Below are 12049 nucleotides of genomic sequence, written 5' to 3'. Positions count from 1 at the left end.
GAGAAATCCACGCTTCAGATTATTTGTGTGCTGAGATTACTTATGTTCCTGCTTTGTCTCCCTTGCTCTCCTACAACTGTTTTAATCAAACCTACTTTTCCAAAAAAGATGCCAATAAGGGGAAACTGAGGCCCATCTCTGACTCTATAAGCCCACAAGAATTATAGTAGAGGGAGAGAATTAAGGATTCATATTCTGAAACAATTCAGCCAAATCTCATTCATTCAGACTCGTTTTGGGTCATCCCATAGTGAATCATATAATGTTGTTGTTTTTAAATATTAAAAAAAAAATAACTCCAATATACATATAACAAACTGTGCAAGGTTCTCCAGGGGAAGGGGGTCGCTTTAATAATTTGAACAGAATGACTTCTAGTGGCATAGCAATTGCTTCTATAAAACTGGATTTTTATAAAGTACTTGAAAGAATGTGGTTTTGAATGTAGGTGAGATGTAGTCTTAGCAATCGGGTTTATTGTGTGCACTGCGACCTGACACTGCCTCCTTTACTAGTAAGTGATGGAGAGAGAGGCTCCAAGGCAGACCCAGCTGGGAGTTTCACCCCTTCCAAATTGGCAAGGTGTGAAGGGATGGTGTTTTCCTATAGCTGGAAATTCACTTAAAGAACCAAGAGGAGCTTAAAAAACCTGACCTCCAAGAATATTAATCCCAAGGACAGTCCTGCTGAGGGTGTCCTGGCCTCTTCCTGCCTCAGTCACTGAAACCTCTCCTGTGACTTACAGTCAACCCACCTATGACCGCGGGGGACAAGAACAACCTCAAGTACACAGGGAACGTCTTCACCCCACGCTTTGCCACCACCTTGACATCAGCATCCCTGAACCAGCCACTCTGGCTGAACCTGAACTATCCACCTCCACCAGCGTTCACAAATCACTCCACCTTCCCACAGTATCAGGTGAGTGAGCGGGTTCTGGGCCTGCTTTCGAGGTGGCCATCCATGCAGGTTCCCACCACAGAGGAGCTGCAGCTAGCAGGATGCCTAAATCACAGAGAACCTTGACACTAGTTAATGTCTTCACTGTGGCCACATCAGACCAACTACTTGGTGCACACACCTGAACATGCATATATATTTTTCTAATTTCTTTTGTCTGATTTCCAGTTCACTCGGGGCTAGGTATTCCAGAGCTGCATTGCTAGCTCTGGCCTGTTCAGTGCTCGGGCTCCTGGGATAGGATGACAGCATAGTCTTTCTTCTCCACCCACTTCCTGTGACTTCCTTTATAGTCAGGTGACATGCATCCTAGATTACTTGGGACAGTTCCAGTTTAGGTCTTTTGTCCTAGAATAATTATGAATAGCACCGCTTTCACTCTCAAGCGTCCTGGTGTGGATGACTAATTATACGGTCACTTCATTGAAACATCTGAGCAGACTTCGTTAAGGCGGCACAGTGCTTGGTCTTGGACTCATAGCTGAAATGAAATTAGTAGCCAGGCAGACACAAGGGGATGGTAAAACACTCAGACAGGGTTGGAAATTTTACTCACAGAACTTATTATTCAGGGAAAATGTAGTTTCTGTAGTTTGTCTATTTAATCTCCCTTAAGAGCTGCCGCCCACTGGGTGGAAGAAGGGAAGAAATCAAATAAATGTCCACTCTGGTTTAAACCATAGTCCAATCCAATAGCTTAATAGTCCCTTAAGGTAGTGCTCAGCTTGTCGGAAAGCTGCTCCGTGTCTAAGATTCCTGTCTCCTGACCCCTCCCTGGCTCCTCCAGAGCGGCGTGTTGGTGTGTGGGAAAGGGTGGGAACAAACACCAACTTGTGGGTCAGGTTCTTGAGAATTTGCTGCCCGGCAAAGCCCGCACAGGGCAACTAGAGACAGAAATTTGCGGGAAGTCTTCTGGTCCTGTCTCTGTGCCCCTCCCACCGCCCCTTGGGCCCTGTGTCATTTCCCCCCTTACAGCAGGGAGAGCTGTCTTCCCAACTCCATATACAGCCTCTCAGAGCTGTAGCCCCTGACTCTTTTTAAAATATATATATTTTTAATGATTTCAGAGAGGAAGGGAGAGGGAGAGAGAGATAGAAACATCAATGATGAGAGAGAATCATTGATTGGCTGCCTCCTGCACACCCCCTACTGGAGATCAAGCCTGCAACCAGGGCATGTGCCCTTGGCCAGAATCGAACCCGGGACCCTTCAGTCTGCAGGCTGACGCTCTATCCACGGAGCCAAACTGGCAAGGGCGCCCCTGCTCTTAAACGGAGCTAAAGGAGTTTAGCAAAATCTCTCTTTTTCTCTTCAAATTTTTTTTCCAAGACTTTTTGTTTGTTTCCTTAGGAGAGCCCACCCTCTCCTCACACAGGACAGAAGGCCTCCTGCGCCACCATCAAGGTGATCATGAATCCGTGACCTAAGGGAAATCTAAGCGTGTGCTTTCCACACCTCTCATGCTGTCCCTGCACAGGCCCCTGTTCGTGTGCTCACAGATTCAGCAACCCCGTCAGCAATGTTCGTCCACTCGTGCTCGTCTGAGTGCTTGTTCGCTACTCAGCCACGTCTTCACCTACTCCCTGACACGCTCATTTTTACTTATTATTTGCTCACGTATTTAAATAATTGTAAAAACCGTCGCTTTGCACGGACTATGGAACAGCATTGGCAAGGTGAGGGGATTCAGAGGTGACTAAGCCAGGAACCACCTCCAGGCCGGCACTGTGTGGGCACCCCCACTGCAGAAAGAGAACCGCTGGCATCATTTTATTCAGTGTAAACCAGTTCCTCTATTATGCACTCTCTGGTGCGGCGTTGGTGGTATAGTGGTGAGCATAGCCGCCTTCCTCTATTATGCACTCTCAGGGCTCACCTTGCAAAGCTGATTCATCATGGTTTGCTTTATAAAGTGCAGATAATATCTCTTTGCTATGCTGACTCCTTCTGACTTGACCTTTTAGAATAGTGAGATTTGGATGCATATTTTTTTACATTAAGTATATTGGAGTGACATGGGTTAATAACGTTATATATGTTTCAAGTATATAATTCTATAATACAGCATCTGTATATTGCATGGTGTGCTCACCACCCAGTCTCGTCTCCTTCTATTACCGTATATTTGACCCCCTTTATCCTCTTCATCCTCCCCACCCCTCTGGCAATCACCACACTATTGTCTGTGAGTTTGTTTTGTTTGTTCGTTTGGTGCTTTCTATTTTATATCCTACCTATGAGTGAAATCATATGGTTCTTTTAAGCATGAAGGCCCTTTGTCTTAAGAGATGCAAGTGTTTGTGTTGCAGGACTGATTCTGGGTTCCCTGGCTTCTGGGCACAAGCGGTTGGAGGCCCTGGCTGGTAGGGCCCCTGGGTCTTGCAAGGCAGTGTAGGCGCTGAGGGGGCCCAGTCGACTGTAGAAGTTGACCCCCCACCCCCTGCCCCCACAGGTGGTAAAGAAGGACAGCATAATTTACCTTCTCATCATCAAGGGGCCTGGGATAATAACAATAAGTCAGGTTTGCAAACAGCAGCCATTAAAAGGAATCCTGCTGCTTCCAAGCTGTGTGGCCTTGGGCAAGTTAGGCAAATGCTCTGAGCCCTGGTTTCATTATAATGACAGCAGCAGCAGCAGCAGCCATTTGATCCGGTTGTAAGGTTAATTGAGTCCATGGATGGGAAAGAGCTTGGTAAAACCTAAAGTATGATACAGGTGTTGGTTTTTATTATTATTCAGCTCTGATCTCCCTAGAAAACAGGTCAGTGAGCTCCGCAGACCTGGAGACACAGAGGAGAAAGGGGGAAACAATTTATCCCACTCTCTTTTCCTGCTTGGCATAGGAGTAAAGGTGAGGTCCCAGATCCAACTCATTCCAAGCTCCGCTGTGGAGGAAGGCAAGCCTGGAAGACTAAGTCCCCAGTACCAGGAGCTCCAGAGGCTCCTGGGCTGCTTGGCATGAAGGAACTCTGCTCCCAGTTGAGGAGGGAGGCTGAACTGGGAGAGGCCATGGCTCCAAGCAAAGAAGAATGAGTGTTTATTTACCTTTGCTTGTGATTTTATAGAATTGCAAGTCAAACAGCTAGAAATGTCTTCCCAGTCATATAGGGTTGCTTTTAGAGGACAGAGCAGGGATGGGCAGCTGTTTGTCTTGCACAGATCCGATGGGTAGCCTATCCCTGCAGACCTGGGGAGGATGGCAGCCTGGGGGCATTGGCTGTGCAAAGCAGAGCTGAGTGCTAATGGGGTGGAGGGGATGTAGGAGGGAGTGAAACAGAGGAGCTATATGGAAACCCTGGACGTGGAGCTCACTGAGGGCTGGGAAGAGGCAGGGCAGCCCCATCCATCTCCCTCTCTGTCCAGGTTCAGGCCATGGCCAGAGTGCAGGGACCAGGCTGTGGTCACGGTGGTGAGTGGGGTTGCCCTAGGCCACGGGGCTTGGAGTAAAAAGGAGCAGGCACACTGGTTTCAGGTGAAGGGGTTGGTGGAAGTGGGAGGGGCTCCACCATGGTCAAGTGTCTGGTGCACAGGAGCAGAGAGCAAGGAGGGGCTGCGAGAGTACGTGTGCTTTTAGGGGCCTGGAAGAGGGGCACTAGGAGAGTTGGGAGACTTTCCCCCAGGCCCCATATCAGGACCCCATGGCTCTGAGTCAGCCACCAACACGTTGATAATTGGCACAAGGTGAGCCCAGAATTGAGGCAGCATCCAGAGTGAAGAATCTTCTGGAAAGATCCTAGTCTAGGGATGCTTTGAGTATTGAGCTGAATCTTAGGAGGGGACTCTGGATTGGCAGGGAGAGGCAGTCTGAGACTCGAGGGGTCCTGGGCTGCCCCATTCACAGCAGCTATTCTGTGTGTGTGTGTGTGTGTGTGTGTGTGTGTGTGTGTGTATGTGGGGGGAGGTGTGTGCAGTGAGAGGTACTAAAAAATACCTAACATGCAGATTCCTTACTGAGTGCTTGGCACTGTTCTAAGCCCTTTGAATGCATTAACTTATTCTTCGTCACACCAGTCCTCATCATAATGTCCAGAGGCAGGTTTGGTGGGCATATAGACAGCAGCAGAGACCCAAACTAATACACTTGTGTTCACAGTGGCACATTTGTACATGGAAACACACAACTGTGACACAAAAGGAAGCACACGTGCAGATGTGCTTAAATAATCAGGTGCAAACTGATGCACACACACACACATGTACATGGATACCTCATGTCTTGAGGCAGGAATGGGGTTGGGGAAAGTAACTTAGAAAAGGAGTGTAGACAGCAACAAAGAGAATGTGGCTACCTTCACAGGCTTTACAGTCTTGGACACACATCCTATATAATAAAGAGCTAATATGCAAATAGTTGTCACACCTTCACGCCTTCATGCCGTAAGGACTTGGCTCAGACACTCAACACTGGGAAAAGAGAAATGGGTACCAGCTAGGCACAGATGAGCTTGCGAGAGAGGAATGGGGACCAGCCAGGCTGTGGCCTGGGAGAGGGACAAGCCGCCCGCCCCGTGGTCCCGGGTGCCAGTGCCTGCGGCTGCTGCCTGAGCAAAGCCACCCACCCACAGTTCCCAGTGGCTGTGGCCGGCCCGGGAGAAGCTGGCCCAGGTCCTGGGTGCCTGCAACCAGCCAGAGGAGGGAATCCTGGGTCCCAGGTGTGGGTGAGGCAGAGGTGGTTAGGGGCCATCAGGCCAGCAGGGAAGCAGTTAGGGGTGATCAGGTAGGCAGGCAGAGGTGGTTAGGGGCGATCAGGCAGGCAGGCAGGCAGGCAGGCAGACAGGTGAGCGGTTAGAAGCCAGGGGTCCCGGATTGTGAGAGGCAGTCGGACATCCCCCAAGGGGTCCCAGATTGGAGAGGGTGCAGACTGGGCTGAGGGATCCCCCCTCCCCCACCCCCAAAACCCTGTGCATGATTTTTGTGCATCGGACCTCTAGTACTTTTATAAACAAGGGAAAAGAGGCTCAGGGAGGGGAAGTGACTTGCCCAAGGTCACATAGGCAGATCTGGGATTTAAGAGGCAGTCAGGCTCCTGAAGCTCTCTCCTTAAATACTCACCAAGAAAGCAGTGAATCCTGCTGAACATGCTTCCTGTGTGGTGTGAATTGTGCATGCCTGGCCCGATGCCAGCTGGACCTGGCAACCAGTGGGTCTGGCCTACAGGGCGGTGGCATGGAAACTGAGTTGAGTGGCTGCCCTTTGACTGGGAGCCCCTGACCCCACTGAGCCTCTCCTTTTCTCCCCAGGGCCTGTACCCACAACGGGCAGCCAGGATGCCCTATCAGCAGGCCCTGCACCCCCAGCTGGGATGTTATCCCCGACAGGTGAGTAAATGACATCCTCACCTTTGTCCCAGCTCCACGAAGGCCTTCAGGCCAAAAGCCTGGTCACCAGCCATAGTTTTTGGCCCATCCTTGGACCAGAGTACACACAGATACCAGCATGCAGATGGAAACAAACAGGCGTCCCCAGGTGATAATGACAGTGGCACTTACAGGGCCCTTGCTGTGTGCTGGGCCCTTGTCTAAGGTCTTCTTCACCTGGATTAACTAATTTAACCTTCACTACCACCCTGTAAGGTAGGTTAGAGATGAGGAAACTAAGGCACAGAGAGATTAAATAATTTGCTCAAGGTTATAAAGTTGGCATATAAGTTAGCTTTTGCTTTGGCAATAATAATAATAATAATAATAATAGTAATAAAAAAGAAGACCCCAATATCTCATAGACTTTCAACAATAAATACTTTTCACTCACGGTCTGTGGATTGGCTGAGCTGGGCTGGGATTCGGTTCAAGCCTGTTCCATGTGTTCTGCTTTGGGTGTGTGATGACGATGTAGTAGCTTCTGCTCCTGCTGCAATGGTTGACACCCCATGTCCCTGGAGCCTCAGCTCAGAGCTGGTATGTGGTAACGTGTGCCTGCCCTTCATTGGCCAAAGCAAATCACATGGCTTTGCCCAGGGTCAATGGGGCTGGGGATTCTTGTTCCACCCCTGGCAGTTTGTCAGTTGAAATACAAGACACCCAGTTAAATTCAAATCTTAGATAAGCAGTGAATAAAGATTTGGTATAAGTATGTCCCAAATATTGCATGGCCCATACTTAAACTAAAATATTATTTGCTGTTAATTAATCCATTTGAGATTAAATGATATGCAATTTGACTTTAACTGGATGCCCTGTGCTTTTTTCCTGCTAAATCTGGCACCCCCTACTCCCATGGGAAGGTTGGGGTGAATATCTGCTTGGCAGTATCACAATGGCAGAATTGGGGTTTGACCTTGGGCAGCCTGGCTTCAAGGTCTGTGATCCCAATCATGGTGGTTTACTGCCTCTTATACATACATATAGAGAAATACAGTATCAAAATAAAGCAGCAGAGACAAAAATACAAACACAGAGACACAAAGATAGAGTTATGTACATACCACCGAGCTGTGTGCGCACCAAACACAAAGCAGCATGCCCAGAGATGTTGAGTGTCTTGGGGTGGGGGTGGGGGTGGGAGTGTGAGGAAAGGAGCTTGGAACCTGCTGCATGCTCGGGCTGGCCTTGCACCCTCACACACAGGTAGACAAGCGCCACACTCAACTCACAGACTCCTCGGCCTCTCCTCTCTCCCCAGGGAGCCCCACCCTTTTCCTGCAAACTGTAGCTCTGACCTGAAGTATGTTGAATGTTCCAGAGGGTAGAGAAGGGACACGGGTATAGATGACCTTATCCCATGGACCAGGACTGCTGCTTTTTCATCAGTGGGAGCTTTGCATCCTGAGATGCAGAGATGAGAGGCAGTCTGGTTCACAGAATCTCAGCCACGTCACGTCCACCCCACAAGCAGTGATACCATCCACCTAGTTCCAAAGAGAATATTTCTAGACAAAGTTATGTAAATGCATATATTTGAGAAAGTAATACAAGAATATGACATTAGAGGCAGTCACTGATACTGGTGTCTTGGGTATTTTCCCAGTGATGTCTACTGATACAAACGTCTTTGTACAAACGTGGCCTTCTGGGCACACTATTCTATCACCGCTTTGGTCAGCAAGGAGTCTGTCATGCAGATGGCTCCAGAGCAGTATACACAGCTCTGCTTTGTGGCTGTTATCAGTTACATGTAGTTAGGGGCACATTTTTGAATAAAGCTTTTCTCTCATGTCCGTCTCCTCCCAGGTCCACCTTCTCCCCCTTCTAAGGAAACCAGGGATATTATCTGCCACACCGACCTGGGAAGTGCCTTCCTGGGTTCTCTGGAAAGCTCTCAAATCTTTCTGACCTTTAGTTCATCATCTTGGGGTTTTGGTACCTATGTCCAGCTTCATCAGATCCTATACATCCACTGGGGGAAATATGGGGAGGGCGTGGGAGGGGCTCAGGGCTCCAGAGGGGCAAGCACCGAGGTACGAAACATTAAGCAAGCGGCTTAACTTCTCTGAACCCAGTTTCCTTGTCTCTACAATGGGAATACTAGTGGTCCTACCTCACAGGCTTGTTGGGGTTTAAATGAGAGAATCCATATGAAGGGCGTGCCCTAAGCTCTCAATCGGAGCCAGCCTCTGTGAACGGTGCATTAGATGAGGCTGTGCAGGGTGAGTGAGGGCTGTCTGCAAGCTGAATCCCTGAGCAGCCTGGACCCCAGGCTCTTGCTATTGAAGCGGAGGTCCGGAAGCTCCCCCAGTTTTGCTGCAGCTTGCCTCAGCACTCGGGGGAGGGGGGACGGACGCAGCTCTCGCAGGGGAGCGAGGGCTCCCTGACATCTGGAGCTGTCAGTGGTGGAGTGCAGCGCTCAGGATGTCATGAGCTCCGTGGCATTCTAGGTATCCAAGCAGACACGTAGTGGTCTCTTCTTTCCTCCCTCCACTTCCTCTCTCTTTCCTTCTTGCATTCACTCAACAGATGTTTATTGAGCAGCTGCTGTGTGCCAGGCACTATCTTTGGACTGAAACTATATTCGGAGATAAGACAGACGGGGTTCCTGCCTTGCCAGGGGCATCATTGTAGGAGCTCCATTTTTGGTGGGAGTATGATCCAGGTGGTCTCCAAAACCCCACTGAGCTTGTTTTCTCTAGGGTCTAGGCTGAATTCCATTGCCCTTTTTTGGCCCTTTCTTCTGACTCACACTGTCCAATACAGAAACCGCTAGCCACGTGTGGCTACTTATATTTAAATCAACTAAAACTAAGTAAAATGAAAACTCAGGTCCTTATTCACATGTCACATGTCAAGTACTCAGTAGGCACAAATGGCTGGTGGTTGCTGTACTGGGCAATGTGGATATAGAGCCTTTCTAGCACCCAGCACAGGAGTTCCCACTGGGCAAGGCTGTCTTATACTTGGACCCTGTTGAGAGCCTGAGCTAGAAGCCAAGGATGTTTCAATCTCAACAGCTTTTTTTTTTTTTAGATGAAGACTTAAAGATGAATAAGGGGCTTTGGAGGATGGTTATTGACAGAGGGAAAAGGGGATGTAGGGAAGAGAATGGAAATGTTTATTTGCTAGTTAGTATGTCTCAGACTCTTACATCAGCTGACTCAGTCCCCATACAAAGGAGAGAGTGTTTGCCCATTTTACAGATGAGGAAACTGAGGCTCAGCTAAATTCAGTCACTTGCCAAGCTCATGTACAGAAGTTGAACCCTGTGCCTTTACCATTCCAGCATGTTACCTGAGAGGCACAGGGTCGCGCGATAGGGCTGGGGTTAGGGTTAGGGTTGGGGGAGTGATGTTTGGAAGCGGTGGGCTCTGCTGGACCTCACCCCTCTCTCCTCTCTGACCTGCAGGTGACGCCATACAACCCAGTGCAAATGGGACAGCAGATTTTTCGCTCCTCCTACACCCCTCTGCTGAGCTACATCCCGTTTGTCCAGCCCAACTACCCGTACCCTCAGAGGACACCTCCGAAGCTGTCCACCAACCCCCGAGACCCTTCCCCCATGGCAGGAGATGGGCCGCAGTTCCTCTTCCCCCAGCCTTATGGGTGAGTCCTTGGCCTGCACTGGAAGTCTAGCTTATCACTAGATAGAAAACTGCTGGACAGGGGAGGAGAGTACACGGTACACGGGGCCTCACTGCCTGGGGGATGCCCTCGATCTGGATGCCCTGTGGGTCCTGGAAGGACCTGCTGCGGAGGCGAGCAGGGTCTGGGGTCTGGCGGGCCCCTCTGTTGGCCACTTCATTTCGGGGCTGCACTGCACAGCCCATAGTGGTAGCATCCAGCACAGCAGGTGGCGGGTGGTGGACCTGGCGCATTTGCCTTTACCAGTTTGCTTGGTTTACAGCAGGACGCGGCCAGGTAATCCTCTTACAGCTCTCCCCCACTCACTGCCCTCTGAGCTCCTCGCCAGGCTAATCTCCAGAACATCCCATTGACTTCGCAGCAGGCCCTGCCGAAGGATCTCCCATGGCTTATCAGGGCTGCCCACGTCTTCCCACCAAAGTACCCCGGACAGCAGAGGAGAGGGGCTTAGCAAACAGCCACCACAAACTCGACCGGTTGGCCGAAAATTCCACACCAATTTTCCATGCTGGTTAGGTCATACATTTCTGTTTGTTGTTTTAGTGTAATAACACGGAGCCACTCACTCCCACTCAGCAAATCTTCAGCTGATAGGGACGTCCTGAGAGGGGGGCAGAGGGCTCCTGCGATTCCGAGTCTCCCAGGCACACCCTGGGAAGCCTGTGCCCAAGTTTGAGGAGCTTGGTTTATAGAACTAGGACCAAACTGTAGTGTTGACGTGTGTCCCCAAACTCTCATCCTTTCAAATCAGCGCTTCCCCAAGTGTCTCATAAATGCTAGAAAGAGGTTTCTGTAGTCAGATCTGTTTGGGAAAAGCTGTGTGAAACAAAGCTAAACACATTTTGTAACTGTTGGAATTCTCAGATCATTTAATTTCCAAGGGTGCCTGGAAATGTCCAAAAGGGTAATCGATAGTGTTATCTTAACCCAAACCCCACAGCCCTGTTTTTCTCTTTTTCTTCTTTCTTTCATCTTCTCTCCCTCCCTTCCTGCCTCCCTCCCTCCCTCCCACCTTCCCTCCTTTGCTCCCCATTTTTCTTCCTTTTTCTTGTAGGACATATCTAAAAGCTCTGCATTAATTCACATAGTTCCTATGAATTTAGCCTGGGAGAGGGGCATAGGTGATTAGGACATAGTTCCCCCCTTCAGAGAGCTGAGAGTGAGTGAGATGTGGGCACAGTGATGTTAGAGCCGTGACATCGTGAAGACCACCAAAGTGGCCCAAGGTTGAGGCAGGATCTTTTCTGGGTGGACAGTGAGCAGCGAGGGGAGAAGGGCATTCCAGGCGGCAGAAGTGAGGCCCTGGATTCCAAGATGTGTAGCAAGCTTGAGGCCTGGGCAATAAAGGCGTCTGGTTGAATGATTAGATTCATCCCTGAAAAAGGTGGAAAATAGGATTGGAAAAAGGAGGCTGGGACTGCATTCCTAAAGGCTCCTAGCTGCTAGACCTGGGCATCTAATGCAGATTGGTGCATATCAGAATCAATAGATGGGCTGGAGGGCAGAGAAACAGGAGAGAGAGGGGGCATGTCTGGAGGTGACCGTAGGGGTCTGTATGAGAGGTTCTCGCCTCCCTGGAGGTGAGAGTAGATAAGAAGGCAGAGGGATCAGGACAGACTACGGGCAGGCCAGCAGACTTCCCATATTCCACACTGTGACTCTGGGCTCAAGGGAAGAGAGACTCACTGTAAAACTGGCTGTATGTACTTGGGAGGGAGCGTGATATTGAGGTCTCATCAGTCAGCACTATGGGAGCAGTAAGAGTAGAGGGTTGAGACACAGTTGCTGGCTGTCTATATCAGTAAGGACAGAGGGTTGAGACCCGGTTGCTGGTTGTCTATAGGGGCTGGGAGAGGAAAAGGAGTGAGCAGGAGACTTAGGAAGAAACAGCCTTAGAAGCAGGAGGAAGCCTGGTGCCAGGTGGACACACCGTGGGCAAAGGTGCCGAGTGGCAGGAGGGGTGGCAGTCAGCAGGGTCGACTGGAGGCTGCTCTGGGCGGGGAAGACCTGGAGAGTGAGGTCGGAAAAGTGGAACAAAGCGTATAGGACTATGGCCCCAGAAGGAACAATTTGTTCAT

General features: G+C 49.9%; 1 protein-coding gene across 1 annotated transcript in view; it reads left to right on the top strand.

Moving 5' to 3' along the window:
- The window catches only part of LOC308517048 (uncharacterized protein C1orf94), a gene marked incomplete at its 5' end in the record, with an annotated part of 37513 nt that overhangs the window by 21066 nt on the left and 4398 nt on the right, over window positions 1–12049 (top strand). The window contains 3 exons of the mRNA XM_081088108.1: window positions 746–921; window positions 6201–6278; window positions 9736–9932. Coding sequence (XP_080944234.1) covers window positions 746–921; window positions 6201–6278; window positions 9736–9932 — 451 coding nt within the window. The remainder of the gene's footprint in view (window positions 1–745; window positions 922–6200; window positions 6279–9735; window positions 9933–12049) is intronic.

Source organism: Myotis nattereri (assembly GCF_964212035.1).
Source record: "Myotis nattereri genome assembly, chromosome: 3".
NCBI classification, from domain to species: Eukaryota; Metazoa; Chordata; class Mammalia; order Chiroptera; family Vespertilionidae; genus Myotis; species Myotis nattereri.
The sequence above is the reverse complement of the archived record's forward strand: the minus strand, read 5'-3'. Positions and strand labels throughout refer to the sequence as shown.